The following is a 22,834-nucleotide window of genomic DNA, read 5'->3' as shown; positions in this document are numbered from 1 at the left end:
TCCGTTCCTCAGCTGCTAGGATGGGGCCATTTTCCAGCTGGCCCCGTGTAGCATGGTCCCTGCTGGCTCCCCAGCTGAGAGGAGGCTTTTGCCCCATCCCCATGGTGCTGCCATAACCCCAGGCTGGGCTAGGCCTGGTACGGCCATAACCCCAGGCTGGACTAGGCCTGGCCAGGCCGCTCGGTCTCCTAGCAACAGCTCAGGCCCTCATGGCCCCCGCAGGCCCTGATGGCCCCCGTAGGCCCTCATGGCCCCAGAGGCCTGGCAAGGGGGAGCGAGGGATGGACAGGGGGCAGGAGGACAGCTCGACTACAGGCTCTATGTGTGGAAGAGCCCGCAGCAGCAGCCGCCCTCCCTGGGCATCAACAAAATGGCGGCAGGGGCTCCCAAATGGCGGCACCCGTCCTGCGGGGCCCGGCGGGGAAGGCGGCGGCGCGGTGCCAGGGCCGCTGCGGAGGGCACAATGACTGGCACATAACGGCCCCTCGCGTGGCCGCCGCGGCAGTGCCAGCTGTAGCCCCCCTCCCTCCGCCTTGGCACGGGCAGGCGGCCCCGCCATGGCCGCCTCTGAGGAGGATTAAGGCCGCAGTTGTGTCTCCCTCTTTCTTTCCCCCTCAGTGGCTGAGAACAGGAAACATGAACCTATCTGAGACTAATTGACTTGCAAATTAATCGTTTGTCCCTGTGCCTGATAATTAGTGCTAACGATTTTTACACCCCCCCCCCCTTTTGCTCTCTCCTCCTCCTCTTTATTTTAAAGGGGGCTGTTTTCCCTTTCTTTTTCTTCCCCCTCTCCTTTTTTTATCCACCGCCCGCCCCAGTTCTTCCCTAAGCCTCCCCAGCTGTCCCCCGCCGTGGGGTGGGGATGGCACCGGGTTTGGGGGTGAAGGGGCCTGGCAGGGCGGCCGCCCCGCTCCGGCACCCACAGCTGCTTGTTTGCTTCCCACGACTCGGTGCCAGCCTCCACGTCTGCCCGCGAAGGACAATAAAGGGGGCTGGGAGAAGGAAGGGGGTCAGGAGTTTGGGGGGGCTGGGAGAACGGGGAAGCGGGGCTGCCCGGGGACGTGGCATCGCTTTGGAGGTGGCCGCAGCCGAAGCTGCGTTTCCGAACTTCGCAAATACCCGAGAAATGGGTTTAAAAAAAAAAAACCAACAAATTAAAAATCACTTCAAAAGGAAGCAAAGGTTGGGGGTTGTTTTCTCCAGCCTTCCCTCTTCCTCTGTCTTTATTCCAGGGGTTCATCTGGTTTTTACAAGTCGGAAGAGGGGTTTCTCCTGAAGGAGGGCAGCTCGACGTGGATATTTGAGGCCGGTGATTGAAATCACTGGCATTGGCTGCTGTGGCTTTGTCCAAAAAAGCCTCACCTGAAACCAGGGTGCTGCAGGGGATGGACAATGCTGCTGCTGGAGCATGAGGTTCATGTGGGAGATGGTGGGGGAAAAGCGAGTTTTGCGGTCATTTTTACGGTCATTTTTGCGGTCATTTTTGCGGTCTGGGCGCAGCCCAACAGGGCTCATTTGTGCCTGAGCCTGGGAGCGGCCAAGAGAGGACGTGTTCAGTTCGTTGGCGATATGTCAATGGGAAAACGCAGTTTTGTTGAGATGAACACATTTTACAGGAATGTTTCCCTGTCAGCAGCACAACAACCCCGCTAATACCTCATTCCGATGCTTTTATTGAGGGCTGGTAACATAAACCACCATAAAGTACCTTTACTTTGGTTGTTTCGTTTCGGTAAACTTTTGCCGTGTATCGTATCTCTAGTGAGACTGCACTATGTAAATAATTGAAAATTCTGCACGTAATTGTCATGCTTTGATGCAATTCAAACCAAAAGGCTTTGATGCTCCTACACTGGAATTCTTGAGAAATTCCACATGGCAAATTGTTTTTTTTTTTTTTTTTCTTCCCCGTTTGTTAGGAGGAAAAGATGTCATTTGAGGGGGATGCATTGGGGTGGAGCGGGGACCCTTTGTGGTGTCGAGCTCCCCTTTTTCCCCTGGCTGGATGGGGTTTGCATCCTTCCAGTGCCAGGCGAGGCGGGAGGTAAAACGGCCCCGCCGTGCCCGTGCTCGGGACCCCGAGCAGCCCTCGGCCCGTGGCAGAGCCAGGGTTCGTCCACCCTCCCCGCTCCTGACCGTGAGTCAGGCTGCGGGTGGGAGCCCCGTGTCCGTCCGTCCGTCCCACCGCTCCCCTCCAGCCACGAGGCGCTTCTTCCTCTGGTGCCCAACCGTTGATAATTAAAGGGATCCTTTTCTTTGCAGCTCTCCTCCCCAAACGCTCCTGGTGCCTGACACAATTTGTCAGCCGTACCCCTGCTGTAATCCTATTTTTGCCCCCCTCCCTGCCCTGCTTTGTGTCCAGGGCTCTCTTTGCCTCTCGTTTTCCAGCTCCCGCTGCTCAGGCGTTGCCGGTCCCCCTTCCCTCGGAGCTGGGAGTCTATAAACCCCGACGATGCTCTTAGACTCCACGCTCATGAACTCGGTCTGTTTGGTTTGACCAGAGTTAATTGCACACAAACTCCGGCCCATTGGCACACAGGGGCTCTTTGTTCCCGCAAGAATCACTTGCCCTTCGAGGTCGCTGCGGCCTCGACCTGCCGTCCCCGAGGGTCGCCCCGCCGACACGCACTGTCAATTTGATCTCTGCACCGTGGCGGAGGGTGGGACGGTGCAGGTTGTTGCGGGGAGAAAGCCGAAACGGGGAGCAGGACGGTCGGGGAGGAGGCGTTGGCGGAGCCTTTTGGGTCAGGCTTATTGAAGTAATGCGATGATTAGCAATGATTGTTGAGCTTTATGGCTGGGGAGGGGGAGAGAGGGTGAAAGAGATGTTAGGGGTGGATTAACCCCCGTCAGACCTGTACAAGAGGTTTCCCAGATTAAATACAAGTTCAGTGGTCTGTAAACGTTCCCCTTTCGCCGGGGTGCTTCGCCAGAGCGGCTCTGGAGTTAATGAAAGCTCTGCAGCTTGCATTCAGGGACCAGACTTTCACGGCATCTCAATTCCCCGCTTGCGCTCGCCGGATCCGCATCCTTTCAAAGGGAGGTTGGGCTTAACTCCCCTGAATTCACACCCCTGTGTCTTTAGAGACCTGAGCTCCCAAGTGCCAGATTAACCTGGCTACTTGGTTCCTGTTAGCTTTCCAAGCTGCTCAGAAGCATCCAGCGAACTTTTGTTGGGCTTGTGGTCACCCCGACAGGGTGGGGGGGGGTTTGGGTGATGGTCCCATCTGTACGGTGCTGGCACCGCGGCGGGAGAGGCTGCACCGGACGCTGCTCTAATGTGCCTGGCACTCGATGGCAGCGGAGGCCCTGGGGTCCTGGGTGAAACTTGGTGCTGCCAAGTAAATCAGTCAGGGACAAGTCACTTGGCTCTCCTACCAGCTCAGCTTTGCGGAGGGGCAGGGGGGTCTGTGATGGTGGGGTGCGAGAAGCACTGATCCTGGTGCAGGGCTGGAGACAGCATTGAGGGCTCGGTGGCCCCTGGGCAGGACTGAGACCTCCGTGAAGACCCTTTCTGACCTGCTCCCCCACCAACCATATCCTTCTCTGCTGGGGAAGGCAATCCCTTTCCTCTTCAGCATCCTTCAGGCTCCATCTGAGTGAGACCAAGAGATGAGTTACAACTCATTTCAGAGGGCGAAGGGGCCGATAGCTGGCGGCAGCAGTGGGAACGACGCCCTTCAAAGCTCCCCAGGGTGGCAGAAGGCAGCGCTGGAGGGGACGTTCCCCACCGAGCACCTCATCCTCGGGTCCAGCCCGTGGTTCGGGCAGGTGGGAACCGTCCTGGAAGCGGCCGGCCCTGTGCAGACCCCTCTGTGCTGAGCGGGGTGGGCTGGCGAGACGCTGCCTTGAGGCGGTTTCCCAATCCGGCACACCTGGTACTCTGTCAATGCAGCCACTTGGCTAAATGTGGGTCATTGTAGGAGGGTGCAGCCACTTGAGCAAACAAGCCTCAATTGCCCACTGATTGGGGTGGCTGAGAGCACCATCGCTGAAATTTCTGAGGGGGGAGGCATTAATAATCCCCATTCTGTCTCTGCAGCCCTTGCCCCCTTGTTATTTCCCTCTTTGTGTCTTAATTTGGCCCATTATTATTATTTTATAAAAGGGCCTTTTCTCCACCCCCTCCCTCTTGAAGACACTCCTTAGACCGATGGGAAAATGGCAAGGAATAATTATGAAAAACATCAGTGGAGAGAGGGCCATCTGAGAGGGATTAAAGGATTACAATTAAAACTCATTTTAGGGAGGTGATGTGACATTAGCGTTTTCATTCTTCCCCCACCACCACCCCCCTTCCCCAAACACCCTCCAGGCTATCTGGGTCTAAGTTGATTAAATGACAAACTCCAGCTCAGAGGGAAACAACAACAAATTAAAAATAGAGTAAAATGAAAAACAACAACCCAAAAATGATTTACGAAATTAAGTGAAAAGGAGGTCACTGAGAATTACTGAAAGTCTAGCAGCAGCTGGAAATGGGGTGGACGAAGCACCTGCTGCTAATAGCAGGTTTCTGATGGTGGGAGCATCTCCCCTCTGCCTGGTCCAGCAGGCAGCTGAAGGCGTCTGAGGTCTCTCCTCCAGGATACGACTTGAGTTTGACTTGGGCTGTGGCAACGTCTGCTTTCGGCAGATTGCGTTGCAGGGTTGGTGCTCACCGTTGGCGTTTGTCGGCCCCGTGCTCCGCCGAGGCGACGCGGGGCTTGGCTTTGGGAGCCCGCTGCAGACCCCGCGCTTGCTACGCTCTTCCTCCAACGGCCTAAAGCAGATTCGCAGCAGGAGAGCACGACCTGGGAGGTGCACCCGTGTAAAACCGGTGCCGGAGCAGCAGAGCCACGCTAGCCCTCGTTTCTCCCTCGGCGCGTCCCTGTCTGGCGTGGCTCTCTGGCCCGTTTTCTCCGCTCTTATTGCTGCTCAGACTCACATTTTGCAGCTCCTGCTAGTGGCTGGAGCCAGCCAGCCCTGCCTTGCCGCTCGGACAGGCTTCGTGCTGGCTGCGGCACGATTCCCAGGGCTGGACGCGTGCTCCGACTCTCCCCAAATGAAGCAAAGCAGAGGGTGACGCCTGTGGCACGGAGACCTTCCCTCTCTCCTCCTCGTCCATCAGGACGCACAAAGGTTTCTGCCCGTTCCTCCTGGCGCGGAGAATCCTGATGGGGCTCCCGAGATGGGAGCTGCTTACCACGTCGTTAAAATTCAGCGCTGTTGTAAATCAGGGGCGGTGGGAGAGGCAGCGTGCTCGGAGCGGGCTGCTGTGGGGAGCTGACATTTCCAAATGGAAATGCACACCGAGCTGGGACTTTATTTTTGGTAAGGAAAACAAATGCTAAGATGATCGCTGGCCGTTTCAGCTAATGGTTATGAAGCCCGGGATGGGAGATTTCCCTTTATAAAACAAAAATGCCTGTAAATCAAATTATTCTGATGATGTGGACACCTAAACCCATGCTGACAGCCTCGTTCGAATTGGGGGATGACGGGAAGATGTGGAGGCAGAGGTGTGCGGCTCAGACTCTGCAATTCGCGGTGCTTAGGAAGTTTTGGCTGCCGGTATCTGATCTATAGGGGTCCTGATAGCAACTGAGTCCATGTCCTGCCCTGAAAGCACAGATCTTACTGCATAAACTAAACCACAAAAGCCTGCAAGCGCACGGCCTGGGAATGCTTTTCTCCCCCAACGCGTGCGTTTTGGCCGCGCACGCAGCTTTGGGCGTGCAGGTCGGGAGCGGAGAGGGGCTTCTCTCTTCTGCATCCTCCTGTTTCTCCGGCCAAAGGGGTCGGGCTGCAAACCCAGCCTCTCCCCTTTCTCCTCCATCCTGCAGCCTGGCATAGCTGGGCATCTCATCACGTGGCCGCGCACGTGGGCGCGCGCGCTCGTCATGTGAGATGCCATATAGTGTCTCATATTGGGAGGCAGGGAGAGCTGCAAAAAGCTTAACGGAAGGGAAACTCCCCCTCCTCTCCCCCCCCCCCCCCCCCCCCCCAGATCCAGCCTATTTTTCTTTCCTCTCCTTTTGTTTCTGATTTCCGGAACTATGCGGCAAAGCAAAGCGTGGGGAGAAAGAAAGAGGCTGAAGAGAGCTGGCATCTGGCAGGGAAAAGAACAAAATAGCAGAGCGGGGCTTTGCTAGGCAGGAGCGGCGAAGGCGGACGGTTCGCAGGGCCCTCTGCCTCGTTGGCAGCGACCACCCGGGGACCTGGGCAAACCCCAGGAAAATTCAGGGTCTAAACATGGGGCGGGCTCCCTGGCAGGTATAAACTGGCAGAGAGCTTGCTGGTTAACCGCAGCGGAGGAGTCAGCCCAGCGGCTTGAATTTTAGCCTGCTCGTGGGCATCTTCCTTAATCCACGGGTATCTATCCCTTGGTCTCCCTCCTGCCATAAGCTTCACCCACTCGAGCATCCCCAGGCGTGCCCGTCCCAGCGGTTAATTCCCTGAGGACGTGCCCTGCACCTCCGGCACAGCGTCGAGAGGCTGGCGTGCAGCGATACGGCCCATCCCGTGCTCTGTTTGCAGAAGAGGGGAGGTCGAGGCGGAGGCGATTCTCCCGCAGCCGCTTTCTCCGAGGCTGAAACGATCGGACCGGTGCGCTTCTTTCCGCGATGTCCCTTTTACAGTCGGGGCTGGGAGATGCCTGAATATATTTTATTCCTGTTTTTTCCTCTGTCCCGGCCAGTACAGAAAGAGGTCTTTGCATACAGACCCAATGAAGATAATGTTAATTAGGTAAATTAATTAGGACCAAGATGCAGTGTTTTCCCCCTGAGGAGGAAATACAGTAAACTCCATTTTTGTGAGCTGTTTATTCAGCCAGGGGGGTCGAAGGAGAATAGCGGCGTCAAAGAAGCTGCCATTTTCAAGGTCCTCGTGTCCCTTCTGCGCCGCCCTAGAAAGGGAACAAAACTCTGTTGACAGCAAAATCTCAGCAGGAGCCCCTGGGCTGAGGGGCACGGGGAAGCGAAGTGGAAAGGGTGCCAGGTTTCCGAGCGCCTGGAGGGAACAGGCTTTGGTCTCCGGCGTTTCAATGGGCCGGGGAAAGCAAATCAGCCCTTTCAAGGCCAGTCATGCTGTTCTCGAAGGCACACACTGGAGACAATACGCCGTTGGCAGCGGGGCAGGGGGAAAGGGACTGGGTGGCCATGGCGAGGGGAGGAGAGCTACCCGGGGCCGAGCGCCGGTGGCCATGCTCCTGCTCCATCCGTCCCATCTCCTTGGAGCGCTCTGAGAGGTCTTGGGACCTCCTTAGCCCATCAGGAATAGCCCCAAGGAGGCTGTCGGGGGGGGGGAGATGGGGCACCCATGGGTGTCTGTCTCTATTTTTTGTGTTGTCCTTTGAGACGCGCGTGGCTCTTTCCTCTCCACCAGCACGGTCGCAGCTTGCGTGGTGAAGGAGTGCTAACGCACCGTGCTTGCTCGCTGACCTTCCTCCCGCTCCGGCCTTCGGTTTCACGCTTTTTAATTCATTCCACTCTGAAAGGCTGTGACCAGGAGAGCCCGACCCCAGCCCACGCGCTCGGTCCAGTGTCTTTCCCGCACACGGTGTGTTTTTGAGTGGGTCAATACCCTCCCCGAGACACGCTGTGGTTCGGACGGGTTTACGGCCGCTGTTGGGCATCGGTGGGTTGGGGTATTTTCATGCCGGGTGCTGCCGTATCTCCTCGAGAGGAACAGGGCTGGTTTTGCCGGCTCTTTCGCAGCCGCTCCCAGCCCAGCGTTCTGCCCACAGCACCATCTCCCGTCGGCATCGCTCCGGCTCGCAGGGGCAGTGCATCCTGGGAATTTCCTTCCCTGGTGCCAGAATACCTTCACCCCGAGCCCGATCGTGCAGATGATCTTCCATCGTCATATTTAACCCCCCTTCCCCGTCACTGTCCAAAGCCAGGATGAAAGCGGCGTTCTTTTTATTTTTTTATCCCCCCCCCCCCCCCCTTCTTTCTTTTTTTTTTAATGGCGTTTCATTAGCCTCCAAATCAGACAGGCTAAACAATGGTGTTCTGTCAGCGATGGGCTTTCGTGCTGATTTCATCTCCTCTCTCATCCGTATGCAAACCAGCCTCCAGCAGGCTTTGGTCATGCCATGGAAACCGAGGTGCAGGCCCGGAATGGGGGTTCTCGGAGTGAGAAATCTCCTGTTCGCTTTTTCCCATTTGCATAATGCAACTTTTCTTCCCCCAGACACTGAGGCGCTTTGTTTATAGAGAGCCAAGAGAAAAGGGGGATGCCGGGGACAGAGGAGGACCGCGGGGAGGGGGGAAGCGCCCGGTGGGAGTGGGGAAGAGGAGGGCAGCTCTCGCAAAAGAAGAACACGCAGAGAAAAAGCGCGGGGCGACTGGAAGGGAATATATATGAGGATGGGGACTGGGAAATGGGGCTGGGCCGGTTCCCCGTGATCCCGGGACCCGCACGCTCCTTTGGCCTCTCTGTGCCAGCCGAAGGGTGTCGGGGAGACTTGGCGTGGCTGAGGATCCAGCTGGGAGCCTGGATCTGCACTGAATTAAAGCCGGTTGTCATGATAATGCTCCCCAGAGGAAGCAGGAGCCTTTTCAAGCCCTGCATGAAATACCTCAAAGGGTTTTGTGCGAGAAGCCCCTAAGAACCTCAACTGGTGGAAACCGAAGGTTGTTTGGAGGAATAGTGACCCGCGGGGTACGCGGGAAGGTGGCTAAGTGACAGCCAGCAGAGCGTGAGGACCGGGTTGTCCTGGAAGGTGGGGAGAGAAACTGGGGGGGGGGAGATGAAATCATCCCGGATTTATTCACAAGGGAGCGTGGGGCTGGTTAAGCAACGCAAAATCGTAATCCGTTTCTCTCCCTTGAAACGTGGCAAACTCCAAAGTTGCGCAGGGAGGCAGGAGGATGAAGGGAGCGGATGGTCCAGTCCCCACCAGTGCCCCCGGTTTACTGGAGTCATCGGAGGCAAGTTACCTCCCACCTTGTACCTCTCCTTCTGCAAACCGGCGATCTGGTTCTCCGGCGCAAACCGGTTTGCGATCTACTAATGGAGGGGGCAAGGGGTTGCTCTTGCAAGTCTCATCATCTCCGATGGCTGCACCTCCTGAAAACAAACCCTGGTTATTGCTGGCTCCGTCCTAGTCGAAAGGCTGTTTGATTTATGAATTGGATGGATGCACATTTAATAGTAATAATAATAATAGCAATGAAATGTATTAATCGGTGACGGATGACGGGAAACCTGCAGTTACAAGTATTTTAGGATACGTAAAAATCCCTGTAAATGGTTTGCAAATAAGGTACGGACAGTAAAGCAGGCAGCAATGGGGATATTGAGGGGTTTTGCCTCAAAGTGGGGCCGCTCCGTTCTTCAGGTGCTTTTGGATGTACAGTGCAAGCTTAACGTGCAAGTTGGATGTACAGACATCCGCTACCGAGTGCAAGTCTCCTGTTGGTACTGTAGAAATGTGTTTGATGCTCCACAGGACGCTTCACCAGACCCGGCAAAGTCCTGCGGGATGGGCTGCAAGGGCAGGGCCGGCGAAACTGCGGGCAGGAGCCTCGGTGATTCACGGGCTCTTGCCTGCACGTGGAAAATTGCACGGGTTTAGACTGGAATTGGTTCAAGCCCTGCTTGTGCTGTTTGTGATTTGGGGCTCTGCTTGCACGTGGGACCAGGCGTTACTCCAGCCCCTTTAAAGAGCAGCTGGGATTCATCTGGGATGATCTACGGGATGTAAAATATTAAACATCTACCTGTGGGCAGGAAAACTCTGCAGTCTAATCTCAGCATCTGGTGATTACGGTATTCTGGGACAGGGGGAAAAGTGAAGGGAAAATATTAGTGCTTTGGAGGATTAGGCTGTAAGTCCGCAGAGTCCCTTTAGCCAGCAGTAATACCCACCTTGACATCCATCTCGGGTGCGGTGGTACCTTCGCGTGGCGCAGCTCTGCATCGCTCGTGCAGCACGCGGAGCGGCTGGGAGGCTGCTAATGCTCTGGAAAAGGGATGGGGATTTTGAGGCGGCTGATCTGGGGCTTTCTCTCTTTGTTTTTAGTCTGGTTTCTGCAGAAAATGAGGTTTCCGTGATCGCAAGGGGCGCGTCTGTCATTTCTCACCTCTCTCCCAGGAACTTCTGAAACGGGACGACTTCAGCCCCGTTTGGCTCAATGTCAGTTTTTGATCCCCAGTCTGTGGGAACTGCTTTGGGGCTTTAGTTATATTTGTTTTTCAGAAGCTCATTTCTACTGTTGGCTCCAAAAAGCAGTTTTTACTTAAAGACAAAAGACCGGTGAAGGGCTGTGACCCTTCCCTTTGGACAGGGAGAGGAGAGGGGTCTGCGTGATGGGGGTTTGCCAGGGTGCAAACTGCAAATGCCTCTGCCCGGGGCTGATGAGCTCTGTGGTGAAGGAAACATCAGAGCATCTCAGTCCAAGGAGACTTCAGCCCAGACGGGCTTTTCTCAAGGAACCTCGCACATCTACAGGCAGTGCCTGCCTGCTCCTGCCCGCGCTGAGCCAGAGCTGCTTGCGGAGCCGGACAGTTGCCTGTCCAAAGCCCATCATGGCAGCCTTTGGGCGGTGATGTGAGAGGAGGGGAAGGAGCAGGCTGTGATTAAAACACTCGACTGGGGTGTAAACCGCTTTGCAGGTGGCCCATGCCAGAGGGAAGGGACAGCTTGCCCGCGGCGGGCAGCGGGTTGGTCTCTCCGGAGCAGGGAGAGGGCTTCCCGGCATCGCTTCCACGCTCGCCCTCCCACCCTCCGGCCCGCTGGTCATGCCAATTTGTCACCAAGCTGGGATTTCAATTAAACCCCAAAAGGAGGGGTCAGGGGTTATGCAAACACGGTGGTAAAGGCCACTCGCCTGGAGGGCTTTCCCGGGGCCGCTGGTGCCGGCCCCTCGCTTTACACAGTCCCAATTGACCCGGGCTGAGGGCCGGCATTGTTCCCTGCGCTCCATTCAAGAGGCAGTTTGTCAATAAAATTGACCTCTCAGCTCCTGGGGATGCTGCCGCCTCCTCTTCCTCCCTCTCCCACCGGTTCGGCCGCAGCAGAGCTAACGGCCCCTCCGTGGTCTTCGCACCCCAGACGTGCCGAGGACGGGAGCAGAAAAGCCATGTGCTGCAGGGCACAGCAGCACCCGTGGCAGCCGCTTCTCCTCGTGTTGGGTTTGGTTTTTTTTTTTATTACTAGTCTCTGCCCTTCGGTCTTTGGCATCTGAGGGCAGTTTCCAACCGGAGCGCTCGGAAACATCATCGCAAGCATCCTCTCCAGATCGCCTTCTTCTTTCGTGGCCATTAGCTATCACTCTTGCAGCCGCTCCCTTGGGCATCCCCATGATGGTTTGCTGCTCATCACTGCTCGGGTAGGGTTGACGCAGGGACCTTGGAGGTCTTCTCCAGCAGAACCAAGCCCCGTTGTCCCTCCCCGTCACGCAACCGACACCAAAGCCCCACGCAGGGCAGCATCTCTCCCTGCCAAGCCGCGTGCCTACCGGCACATCCACCCGTTCTGGGTACGATCCCGCTTTTTGGGGACGTGCGAGGTTTCCCGGTGGGTTTGGGCGGTGGGACCGCATCGGCCGCTGCTCCTGCCTGCTAATTGTGCCAGGCGGCGTTGCAAACAAGCAGTGCTTGAACCCACAAGCCCGAGGAGCCGTTTCAGCTGCAAGATAAATGGATATCGCGGAGCAAGTGGCAATTAGCGTGGGTAAAGAGCCCCTTAGTGACTGTCCCTTACATAACACCTTTGTTCCAGGCCCTTCACTTCATATTCAGTTTGTAAATAAACTTGACTCCCAGTTTTACTGGGGCCTTTATTCCCTCTTTATTTTATTTTATTATTCTTTTAACCCGGCGAAGAACGAGCCGATTGTTCGCCCGCGGGGAGACGCGGCGCTTTGAGGCGCTGCCCGGCCTGGCGTTGCCCGCTCGCCCCGAAATGGGCGCCGGCAGGAGCGAACAACAGAGCCACCCACGCGGCCGCCATGCCAGCGATTTTAATTGCATTGCCCCCACTGACGGTGCCCGGAGGCTCATTACGCTGCTGGCGATGAATGGGGGCCTGAAAACGGAGCTTCGTAATTGCGGTGGGTCGGAGGCGGTGGAGGCTTTCGTTGGGGGGTGGCTTGGCAGAGGGGCTGAGCTCTGCCCCCCAAGTTTGGGGGCAGGGAGGGAGTCCGGGGGGCTCTAGATCAGCCCCAACGCAGGGACCCGTCTCTAATTCGCGCCGTGTCCTCCCCGTCACCGTATAACCCGTGGGTCCTGGGAGGCTTTGTCTGCACCCACGGGTGGCCTCTGCCAGGCTGAGAGGACGCTCCAAGGCACGGTGGGATGTGGCTTGGCGGCTTTGGGGCGCCCGGTCCCAGGCTTTGGGCACGCTGCGGGGAGCAGGGCTCGATGGCTCTCCTGCCTTTAACCTGCACGCTCGAGCTATGGTTTGCTTTTGTCAGGTCCTTTTCCAAAGGGCAGGGGCTGCTTGGGAAGTTATCGAGATGTTTAGTACCACGAGCGGCGGCTCTTCCTCCGCCGCCGGTGCTGCCTGGGCTCTTCCCTCGCCATGGCACAGCGTTGCCGGTCTTTCAGACGGCCCAGCGCCGGTGCTGGCGATGCTGTGCCGCGACGGCGAGCTGTCGGGCGCTGCTCTTTGTTCGGCACGGGGACGGTCGGGCCCCTGCTCCTCTCCTGAGCCTTCCCTCTCCCATATGGTGCCCATTATTAGACGTGTGCACCAGCCTTGTCTGACAAGGAGCTTTACAGGTGTCGCTCGGATAACGATTCACACTCTAACGAAGGTGGGAAAGATGATTAGCTGGCTTTCTATCAAACAGCACACGGCATCAGCTGTTCCTGGGGGTGGGGAGGTGGTGGGGGCTGCGGATGTGTAAGGACACGTACGCCGGGAGCTCTGGGAACCCGGGCTTTGTCCTGCCTCTAATTCCAATGGACTCTGGGGCACGTCTTTGTGTGCCTTAGTTTCCCCCAGCTGTAACAGAGAGATGTTGTTATTGCTTTTCCTTGTAAAACACCCTTTGAGCAGCTGATTGAGCTCCTGCATTAGCAAGAGGTGATTTAGGCAGGTCTCTCGGCAGCTGGGCTGCCATGGGAGAGGGCAAGGGAGCTGTCAGAGTCGGGGCTCTCAGGGGAACGAGGCTGGGGGGTGAAACATGAATTAAATGAACCCCCTCGAAGCGGGGACGCGGCGTGGTACGTCCGGAGCGTGTCCTGCAGGCTGCGAGAGCCCCGCGGCGTGGGGAAGGGGTCCCCGGTGCCAGCGTGGCACGGGCAGGCGGGCAGGGCTTGCTCCGCGCAGATGTGTCCGTGCCCTCCCCTGCCTGCGTCGTGTTGGTGGGGCCTTGGGCTTTTCCTGCGGATGTCTTTTAAATAAAGATTTGTTTAGCAGGCAGGTCCCAGCATCCCTGAGCCTGACACACGCACACCGTGCACCCAGCCCCTGCGAGCTGGCAGAATTTCTTCTCCAGCTCTTTCCACATCTTGAATATTGTTGGAGAGAGAGGCAAAATAGGAAAATGAGAATAAAATGAGCTTTTCTCAGCCGTCCTTTGCTCCTGTGGAGGGAAAGCGGTGCTGTCTCGCGGTACATCTCCCCGCGTCGGGCTGCGATCTGAGGGTGAGCCCCGCTTTGAAAAGTGACGGAGCAGAGAGCTCCCCGCAGGGCTGGGGAAACTGAGGCACGAGCGGCGTCTGGCACCCAAACCGCTCTCGAAGCAGAAGAGGTGTGAAGGTGGGGTGCTCGCCCAAGCTCCTTGTGCCTCGCCGGGGTGCGATCGTCACCCAGCCACCGCCGCGACCCGCCTGTCCCGGGACGGGCGCCCGGAGCTGCGGGCAGAGCTGGTGCTGCCTCTCCCCGAGCTAGCGGGGCCGGCGGGATTATCTGCTTAGCTGCACCATCTGTTCGCCAAACTGCCATCATTATGTTCAACTTGGGAAGAAAACGGCCCCTACAGAGAAGCAATTTGTTCGCTGACTAAACCTTTCAGGCTCTCGCCGTCCGAACCTACCCTCGCCGCTGCACGGGCGAGCTCGCCGCTCACGCCCGGCTCGCTTAAACAATCTGCGGGGAGAGCGGCGGTGCGCAAGCTGGTCGCACTGGTAAATGGGAGCGAGGAGGGCGCAGGGCTCCCCTAATCCGATTACAAAACATAACAGCCTTTCAGAGGGGCCGGGGGGGCCGGGCGAGGGGAGGAGGAGGAGGGAGGTCCATTTCACACCCGACCCCTACGTCTGGGGGTCTCGCAATGATCTCACTGGAGGGGCTTTTCTTCCCGTCACAGTGGGTTGCTTTTGAAACGTGCTGCGAGGAGATCAAAAAGGGGAAAGGGGCTGCCTGGGAAAGAGGAGGAGAGGGCTGGGAAGGAGGTGAGGTGGGAGGGGGTGGCGTGGGGCTGGGGGTGAGCCCTGCACCCCGGGCTGGGGGTGACTGGAGCCTGGCACCCCCTTGCTGGGGCACCAGCCCTCGTGCCGCTTCTCCCTCTTGCGTCCCTCCTCTGCGACGCGGCACGGGGAGCGGTGCGTGCCGTGGGGACGTGGGCGCGTGGGACCTGTCGTGTCCCCCCTCCCCCCCGTGACCTGAGCGTGGAGTGGGGCTGGGGTCTCTGCACGGAGCGGGGACAGCAGGAACCCTCGCCAGCGCCTGCGGTGGCAGCAGGAATGGAGCCTCGTGGCCCGCTTCTCTGTGTATGGTCGTGGAAATGCAGTGGTGTTGAAGCATTTGGCAAATGTGTTGATTTCACCGGGTTTTCTGTAACGAACAATGAAACTGGAAAAGTTAAAGTGATGGTTTGACTTATACCCAAGTGAGAAGTTTTGAATTTCTGCTGTGGAGCAATGCTTCAGACTGCAAATTTTCTCTAATTTGCTTTAATTCCTTTTAGAAAGGCTAAAAAGCCCTGTTTAAAGGTGATGTTTTATGGTCAGCCTGCAACCAAATGATTTTTTTTTGCATCTTTGATGCAATAATTTAAAAAAAAAAAAAAATCTATGTGTTTCAACAGCAGCAGGTATTAAAACGAGATGGTCTCGAATGCGGCCGCTCTGGTTGGGGAGCAAACCGCTTACCCCAAACCTCGCTGCGTTGGCCCTGACCCCCCCTGTCCCCTCTGCGTGGGATGGGGCTGTGGCCCCCTCCCCAGGGGACGGTGCTGGCAGCTGGGGACACCTGCGCCCGCGGGAACCCCACATGGCGAGCACCGGAGTCTGGCACTGGAGGTGTGAAAGCGTCTGGCAGCCGCCCCTGGGCTCGCAGGAGGGGGGTCCCCCCCGGGCCTCCCCCCGGCATGGCCACCGTCACCCCTCCGGGAGCCCTTTGGGGCTGTGCCCTTGCTCCAGATGCTGCAGGACCCCCCCCCCCCCGCCCCGGCTTCGCTCGAGCTGCCACGTTCCCGGGGTGCTCGAACCTGCTCCCGGGCAGGAGGTTTGGGTGCTGCTGCCCGCATCTGGGGCGGGCAGGCGGGGTGAGAGCCTCTCTGCGGGGGGCATGCGGAGACGGGGTGCTGGGTGCTGCCGGGGGTCCTGGAAAGCGGGGGGACTTGGGGGCTGCAATGGCCAGGGGAGCATCCCTCTCCCAGTGGGGCTGAGTGCTGGGGGGCACTTTCCTGTTTGGAGGAGGGGGGGCTTTTTCCTGGCCCCAGTCCCCAGGTGATGAGGGGTAAGGGGAAGGCGGGGGTCACCCCTGTGCTGGGGACCCCGGTGTCACCCTGGTCTTGCTCCCCGGGTGCTGGCTGCTCTGGGCTGTCGCACCCTCTGGTGGCCAAGGCTCCAGGAGGGGTGGGGTTACCCCCCTTGGGATGAAGCAACCCATGAAACCCACCGCATGGGTTTTACGGTCTTTAGGGTGAAGGGGGGGTCCTGGGGGCTTTGCTTTCCTCCCTGGAAAGAAACCTGAAGGAAACTCAGCCAGCAAACTGGGCAGGTGCTGTGTGAATTCACCGGCACATCCTGAAGCTACAAAACATCTACGTGTTTTAATTGTGGTGTGCAAAAGCGTCCGTAGAAAGTCTTTGCTGCTTTCTGTGGAGCCTGGTATGCCCCTTCCCCGACACAGCCCCCCTCATTGCCTTCCTCTCTTCGGAGAGCAGTAGATGGGGAAACTGAGGCACAGAGCAGAGAGGGGAAGTGGCCGAGCCAAGTCTGGACCCCCTGAGGTGTCCCTGGAGCAAGCCGGGTCGCTCCCACACCAAGCGCCCGTATCGCTGCAGCGTCTCCTCACCCCGCAAAGGCCCGTGGGCACCCAACTGCTCCCAAAACCTTTGGGACCAGGAGCTGGCTCCCACGTGGGGACAAGCCTGGCCGTCTCCAGAGCAGGCTGCCGGGAAATCCGGGCTGCCAGAAGCTGCCCGGCACTGGTGATGCTGGCAGAGGGTTGAGCCTGGTGGTGCAGGACCTCACCGGGCAGTTGGGGTCATTAGACCAAGGTGCTGGTGCCCCGTTCCTTTCTGCTCGCCCCACGGTCGCATCCTTCCTCGGCCACCTGCGCCAAGGCAGAGACACGGAGAGGGGCAGAAGTGGGTCCTGAAATCAGGACTGGGGCAGAAATGCGTCCTGAAATCAGGACTGGATGGGGGGGACGGGGGACTTGGGGGGCTTTAACGAAGCTGTCTCCCACCCCAAACTGTGGGAGGAGGCAATGTATCGGCAGCCAGGGAAGCAGCATCCAACCCCTGCTGCTGCCTGAGCCCCGTAACCCCCCCCCTCCCTTTTTTTTGTTTTTTAAGCAGCAAACCCCCAGCGTTACCTCCCAGAGGACCGTGTTTTCCAGGTGCCGCATCTCCGGGGGGGACCTCAGCCTCTTCATTTTCAGGACGGCTCCTGAGGATGCCGAAAGCCGGGCGAGGGCGTCTGAGAACGGGGCGGCCGGCCCAGCCCGGCTCCTCTCCCCGGGCTTCCCCTGACATCTAGCGGCAGCGCCGGGCTGGGCTGCGCCGAGCCCCGGCCCCGGGACAGCCCCAGCTCCAGCCCCTAGGACAGCTCCAGCCCCAGCCCAGACCCCTGGGACAACCCAAGACCCAGACCCCTGGAACAGCCCCAGACCCCCGGGACAGCCTCAGCCCCAAAGCCCCGGGACAGCCTCAGCCCCAGCCCCAGAGCCCCGGGATAGCCCCAGACCCCTGGGACAGCCCCAGCCCCCCGGGACAGCCTCAGCCCCAGCCCCTAGGACAGCTCCAGCCCCAGCCCAGCCCCCCGGGACTGCCCCAGACCCCCGGGCCAGTCCCAGCCCAGACCCCTGGCACAGCCTCAGACCCCCAGGACAGCCCCAGACCCAGACCCCCGGGCCAGCCCCAGACCCCTGGGCCAGTCGCAGCCCAGACCCCCAGGACAGCCCCAGACCCCCGGGCCAGCCCCAGACCCCTGGGCCAGCCTCAGCCCCAGCCCCTAGGACAGCCCCAGCCCCAGACCCCTGGGACAGCCCCAGACCCCTGGGCCAGCCCCAGCTCCAGCCCCAGACCCCTGGGCCAGCCCCAGCTCCGGCCCCGGGGGGTTTGCGCAGTGCCGAGCACCGCCAGGCTCTGCCCTCCCCAGCTGATGGGAAGGGTCCGCTTTGGGGCCGCTCCTGGTTTTTTTTCCCCAACTCCATTAATTTCTTTGCCCCTCGTCCCCTCCGTCCCATCCCACCGGAGGCAAAACTCACCCGTGAAGCTGCCCCCGAGCGTGGCGAGCAGCAGGGTGATGGGCAGGGCGTAGAGCTGGCAGAGCGCCTGGTCGGTGACTGTCCGGCTGCCCTGGGCCACCAGCGGGAACACGAGCTCCAGCCTGCAAGCCGGAGCGGGGACGGGTTTGGGGGGAGCTTGTTCTCCCACGCCGGGACATGGGGGGCTCCGCTCGTGGCTCTGGGTGATGTGCTATAAGGGGGTGCGTGGAGCATCCCCAATTTCAGGGGTTGTGGTTCCCCCAGCTTGGTGTATCACTGGCACCCCTGATTCTGGCTCTTCTCACCTGCCACCGTAAGCATCTGCAGTGGCCAGTGCCGTCAACAGTGTCCCCAGCAAGGCGCCCAGGATCCCCGGCAGCCCGTGGACGTTGTGAACCCCACACGTGTCCTGGGTTTTCAGCCTGGAGCGCAGGACGGGCTGGGGAGAGCGTTAAGGAAGAGCCGGGGTTCGGATGGGGGGGTGCTTGCCCGGGGAGGCTGCTCTGCAGCTCCGTGTTTGCAGGTTTGGGAGCTGCAGGTTGACAACGCAGCCTCCCCCAAAGAGGGGTGGTCCCCTGAGCTGGGACTGGTGTCCTCGGCCGTCCCCGGGCGACTCACCGTGAGGAATCTGAAGCCAAGCGGGGCGATCAGGCCGGCCAGAAACCCCGCGATGAGGGCCCCGAAGGGGGTGACCAGCATCTCCCCAGCCATACCCATCACGGCCACGCCAGCCAAGGTGGCATCCTGGATCTGAACCTGATGGAGCAGGACATGGTTGGGGGAATTGGCTCTGCGGAGGACATCAGGATGGGGCTGGGGGGATTTGGGTTTCCTCAGGGATAAACTGGGTCTTAACAAGCGTAAGAAAGCCTAACGGGCATTCCCTTTTGCCCCGGGGGTGTTCATGCTTGCCATCCTTGTAGGACGGGACATGAGCAGCGCATGAGACTTGGGTTTGTCCCAGGAGAGGACTTACCATCTGCGGGGTGCTCTCCTCGTAGAGGACAGGCGAGAGGACAAAGGTGGCCAGGGTGCTGGCCACCAGCGAGAAGTAGGTGTTGAGCACTGCCCAGGGCTCGGCGTTGTCACGGACAGTGGTGGCTGAGGTGAAGCTGGGCCAGAAGATCCACAGGTAGATGGTTCCTGCGGGGAAGGGGAACGGGCAGGTTTTGATGTTGGGGTTGATCCCTCATGGGAAAGAAACTTCTTGCTAGTGCCGAGAAATGCAAGTGACCACAGCTCGCAGCGTGGGAGGTTCAGGTCGGACACAAGGAAAAGCTTTTTCCTGGAGAGGATGGTGCAGCTCCAGGACAGGTCCCCAGGGAGGTGGAGGACCTCTGTGCTTGATGGTTTGCAGGACTCTGCTGGTCAAAGCCACAGCCACGCTCTCCTAATGTCGGTGATGGTCCTTCCACCCCATGTCTATGACTGGTGGCGTAGGATTCGAGCTCCGTACCAACCACGGCAAAGAAATCTGGCTGGTGCCCCGTGTCCTGCTGCTCTTTCATCTTCTCCGTATCAGGCTGGTGCAAGATCCGTGAAACCATCAAGCCAAAATAAGCACCGAAGGTGTGGACGGTCAAGGAGCCCCCGCTGTCGCTTACCTGGTGAGTACAGAACACTGTGCTGGAAGGGGAATAGGGATTTGTCTCTACAGACAAGGCAGGTCTTGACATGAGGAGCCTAAACCCGTGGCCACCCCATTTCTGGTGGGTCCCCCCGATCGGTGACTCACCCCCATGAGGCTGAGCAGGATATATTCGTTGAGAGTGAAGAGGGTGACTCCCAGCAGGGTCAGCAGCAGCATCTGGACGGGGTTTACTCTGCCCACAACAGCTCCGGTGGAGATCAGAATGGCTGCGGTGCAGAAGTCGGCACTGACCATGCTGGGAAGGAGAGGGAAGGCGTGGGGCTGGACCCGGCGCTGCCGGGGGACGAGCGCGGGAGCTGGGGAGAGCAGGGTTGGGGGGGACGGGAGCTGAGCCTGCGGCCCGGACCCTGCGTCCCGCCGCTCCTGCCAGCTGAACGGGCGGCCCGAGACTTGCGACGTTGGTGACGAAGGGACGGCTGGCCTCGGGGGGAGGCGGGGGCCAGCGTGCCCCCCTAAATGCCTGGCTGTAACGTTGGCAGTACTTACGTGGCCCTTACTAGTGTGGTACTCAAATAACCCAGAAGCCTGGTCCTACTTGTCCTCATAATCCTCCTCCAAAGCAGAGCTGTGAGTTTTACAGAGGAGGGAGCCAGTGTGCCAGGGCTGGACCCGGAACGGTCGCGGCTGGGCAGCAGCAGCAGCTCCCTTCTGCCTTACCTCTGAGCTCCCACGGAAATTTTGCCATTCAGGAAGAAGTATAAAAACCCCTGGATCAGTACGGCCCACTGGATGGCGAAGGCCACGACGAGGATGCTGATGGCCACGCTGCCCGGCCCGTAGCGGCTGAGGAAGGCCACCAGGAGCCCGAAGCCAAGGAGAACTTGGAGGTGGACATCCCGGAAACCTGGCGGAGGAGAGGCAGAAGGACGGGTCTGGAGGTGTTGAGGGCAGGCAGCCACCCTCCTGCCTGCTGGTCCCCCCGAGGGGGCTCAGACACCCCCTGCTCTAACAGGTTTTGGGGAGCTGAAGGCTTCAGCCGAGATAAATCAGCCTTGCTCCACCTACGTGTGTCTGGAACCGTGGTGGATCTGGGCTTGGATCTCCCTTGGAGATCTCCAGCGGAGAGCATGAGCGGTTGTTGCTCGTGCTAGTGACAGGTCAAGCTGTCCCCGCCTGACGTGGCCCCCGCCACCCTTTGCAGTGGCTCCTGGCCACCTCGTTTGCAACCGCCCTGTGCAGGCACCTCGGGACCTGCACGTGGTTCACCCTGCAGCCCAGAAACCTCTTGGGGTGGCTGAGATCCTTCTACACCCATTACACCAAGCGCAAAGGTGGGTCTGAGATGTCGGCCGCTCCCCGGGGACCTCTCTGCTGCCCCTGAAAACATCACGTCCCGCTTCATGGGACAGGAGGACCAGAAGGGCGAACAGAAAAACGGGACCAGTCTGGTACCGTTTGGTGGCAAACCGGAGGAGGGGGGACCTGATTCTTGCTTGGGCTAAATGCCCTTTGCACCCCTTGGCCGTGCCAAGAGCTGCGTCCCGTCCTTCCCCGTGTGCCGGAGCCGTGAGTCACTGCCTGTGCTGGGTGGGGTTACGTGGGCAGGCAAAACTGGGAGAACCTGCCTGCTGCCTGCGCCCTGCCAGGCGGCTCGGCTCGGCTCGGCTCGGCTCGGCTCCCCTCCCTCGGCCAGGGCGTTCCAGAGGCTCCTTTCCAATCGCCTGCCTTGCCCTTGCCTCAGAAAAGCCAGGATCAGTCCCTCATCCCCCAGCCCAGGATGACTTTCGCAGCGATGCCCGGCGTGCAGGAGGACGTTCCCGGCAGGGCGGACCCCCGGCCCCGCGTTGGATGCTGTGGCAGCACCGAGGGAGCCGGATCCTCCGTGAAAGGGGCTCGGTGCAAATCCCTTGGCGCCGCGAAACCCCGCGGGTCGGTGGGAAGTTTTGCAGACCCCCAAGTGCCCCGGCTGCCGTGCTCCCCCCCTGGGGATGGCAGGGACAATCCTGGGTTTATCACTGCGCCGAGTGATCCCCTCTGCGCTCCAGCTGCTGAAACGCTTGTCCTAGACCCAAATATCCCCGTTTGGGGCCTGGCTTTGTCCAAGCACGTGGGAAATCCTTGCAGCACGTCTGCTTTCCACCCACCGACCGCTCCTCGTTGGGATGCGCCGGTACCCCAACCCTGCGGCTTGATGTTCCCCCCTCCCGCCTCGTGTTTTACTCTGGAGGCTGATCCAGAGCTGGACGGTGTGACAGGTCTGCAGCCTGGACCGAGCGTGGTGACATCCCCTGCCACCCCCTCAGCAGCACCTGGGGACCAGGTAGAGCCGCTCTCTGCACCCGCCCGGGGTTGGGGTACTCACGGGGATGCTGAAAACCCGAGTCCTGGTTTCTCCAGCTGCAGTTCGGCTGCTGGGAGCAGAGGCTGGGGCCGCGCTCTGGGCTGTACCGGACGAAGGTGGCGAAGAGGATGATGGTGAAGATTTGGAGGAGGAAGCACAGCCCGGAGAGCCGGAGCCTCGAGGCGGTGGTGTGCTCGGGCATGTCGCGGGGCGGCTGAGGCAGGCAAACCCCCCGAAACCGGGGAGACATGAGGAGAGACGCGCTGGGGCTGCAAACTCCGCCTGCCAGGGCGGCTGCCAGGTCCTGCCCTCGTCTCGGTGCTTCCCAAGGGCGGAAGAGCCGGCCGGGAGCGGGACCGACGCAGAAACCCCGGGCTGGCCGCCCTGGCACGCCTCGGCGCCTGGTTTTGCCGCATCAGGTGGCTCGGGCCACTGTGCCGGAGAAGCGCGCGGGGCTTTTGGTGTCACCGTCCGTCTTGGCTGGGTGCCGGGGGGTCGGGGTGGGATTTGGGGTGGGTGAAGCCATGGCCGGGGGAAGCCCTGAGGTTTCAGCCTTTCTGGAGGTTTGGCACGGGAGAAATACGATGGTTTGGGGGGATCGGGTCAGGCAGAGGAGATGGAGGGTGCGGCAAGCGCGGTGGGACTGACCCGCTGCAGAGGTGCTGGGCTCTGGCAAGCTGGGCTCAGCAAAGCCGGGTTTAAACTCCCTGATCAGTAGGAAAAATGACGGTTCAGGCGGGGTTTGGTGAAGAGGTCACCTGTGGGGCTGGGTGGGGAGGAGGAGAAGCTGAGCCTTGAAAAACAAAGGCGAGGAGCAGCGTCGGAGGCTGCTGATAGCAACCTGTGCTGGGGGGGGGGGGGCTGGAACACGAGGGTTTCCTTTGCTTTTCTTTGGCTGCTTCTGCTTTCGCAGAGAGGTGTTTGTAATGCACCGAGCGCGGGTACAAATCCCAAAAAGGGAGAGGAAGAGAAAAGGAGCCGAGAAGTAAAACACAGCCACTCGGGTAACTCCTTTCCGCAGCGCCGGGCCAAGTTATGATCTCAGATAAGCAGCATCAGGCTGGGGTCGTGCCCTGACGCCAACGGGATGGGGAAGGGGAATGAGTCACTTTTGGAGGCCCCGGCAAGCGTCCTGCTTCGGGCTGTGGTTTTGTGAGAGCCGAGGGGCGTAGCTATTGCCTTCACTTGGGAAAAATGCAAGAAACCGCTCGGCTCGTTCGTGGTATCGCGGAGCTGGGAAACGGCATCCTCCGGCCAAGGAGCCCTGAGCCGCTGCCCGGGGCCGGGCGCTGCCTGG

General features: G+C 59.5%; 1 protein-coding gene across 1 annotated transcript; it reads right to left on the bottom strand.

The window, feature by feature from the left end:
- Positions 1-16,381: 16,381 nt before the first annotated feature.
- RHBG (Rh family B glycoprotein) lies at positions 16,382-22,063 on the bottom strand. Its single transcript, XM_075524949.1, is given in 12 exon segments — positions 16,382-16,447; positions 16,712-16,785; positions 17,606-17,727; positions 17,911-18,044; positions 18,224-18,361; positions 18,582-18,748; positions 19,062-19,209; positions 19,341-19,491; positions 19,914-20,100; positions 21,559-21,775; positions 21,778-21,938; positions 22,006-22,063. Coding segments are annotated over 12 exon segments (1,623 nt in total).
- Between the last annotated feature and the right edge of the window lie 771 nt (positions 22,064-22,834).

Source organism: Mycteria americana, chromosome 25, assembly GCF_035582795.1.
Source record: "Mycteria americana isolate JAX WOST 10 ecotype Jacksonville Zoo and Gardens chromosome 25, USCA_MyAme_1.0, whole genome shotgun sequence".
Taxonomy (NCBI): domain Eukaryota; kingdom Metazoa; phylum Chordata; class Aves; order Ciconiiformes; family Ciconiidae; genus Mycteria; species Mycteria americana.
This window is presented reverse-complemented; position numbering and strand designations above follow the sequence as displayed.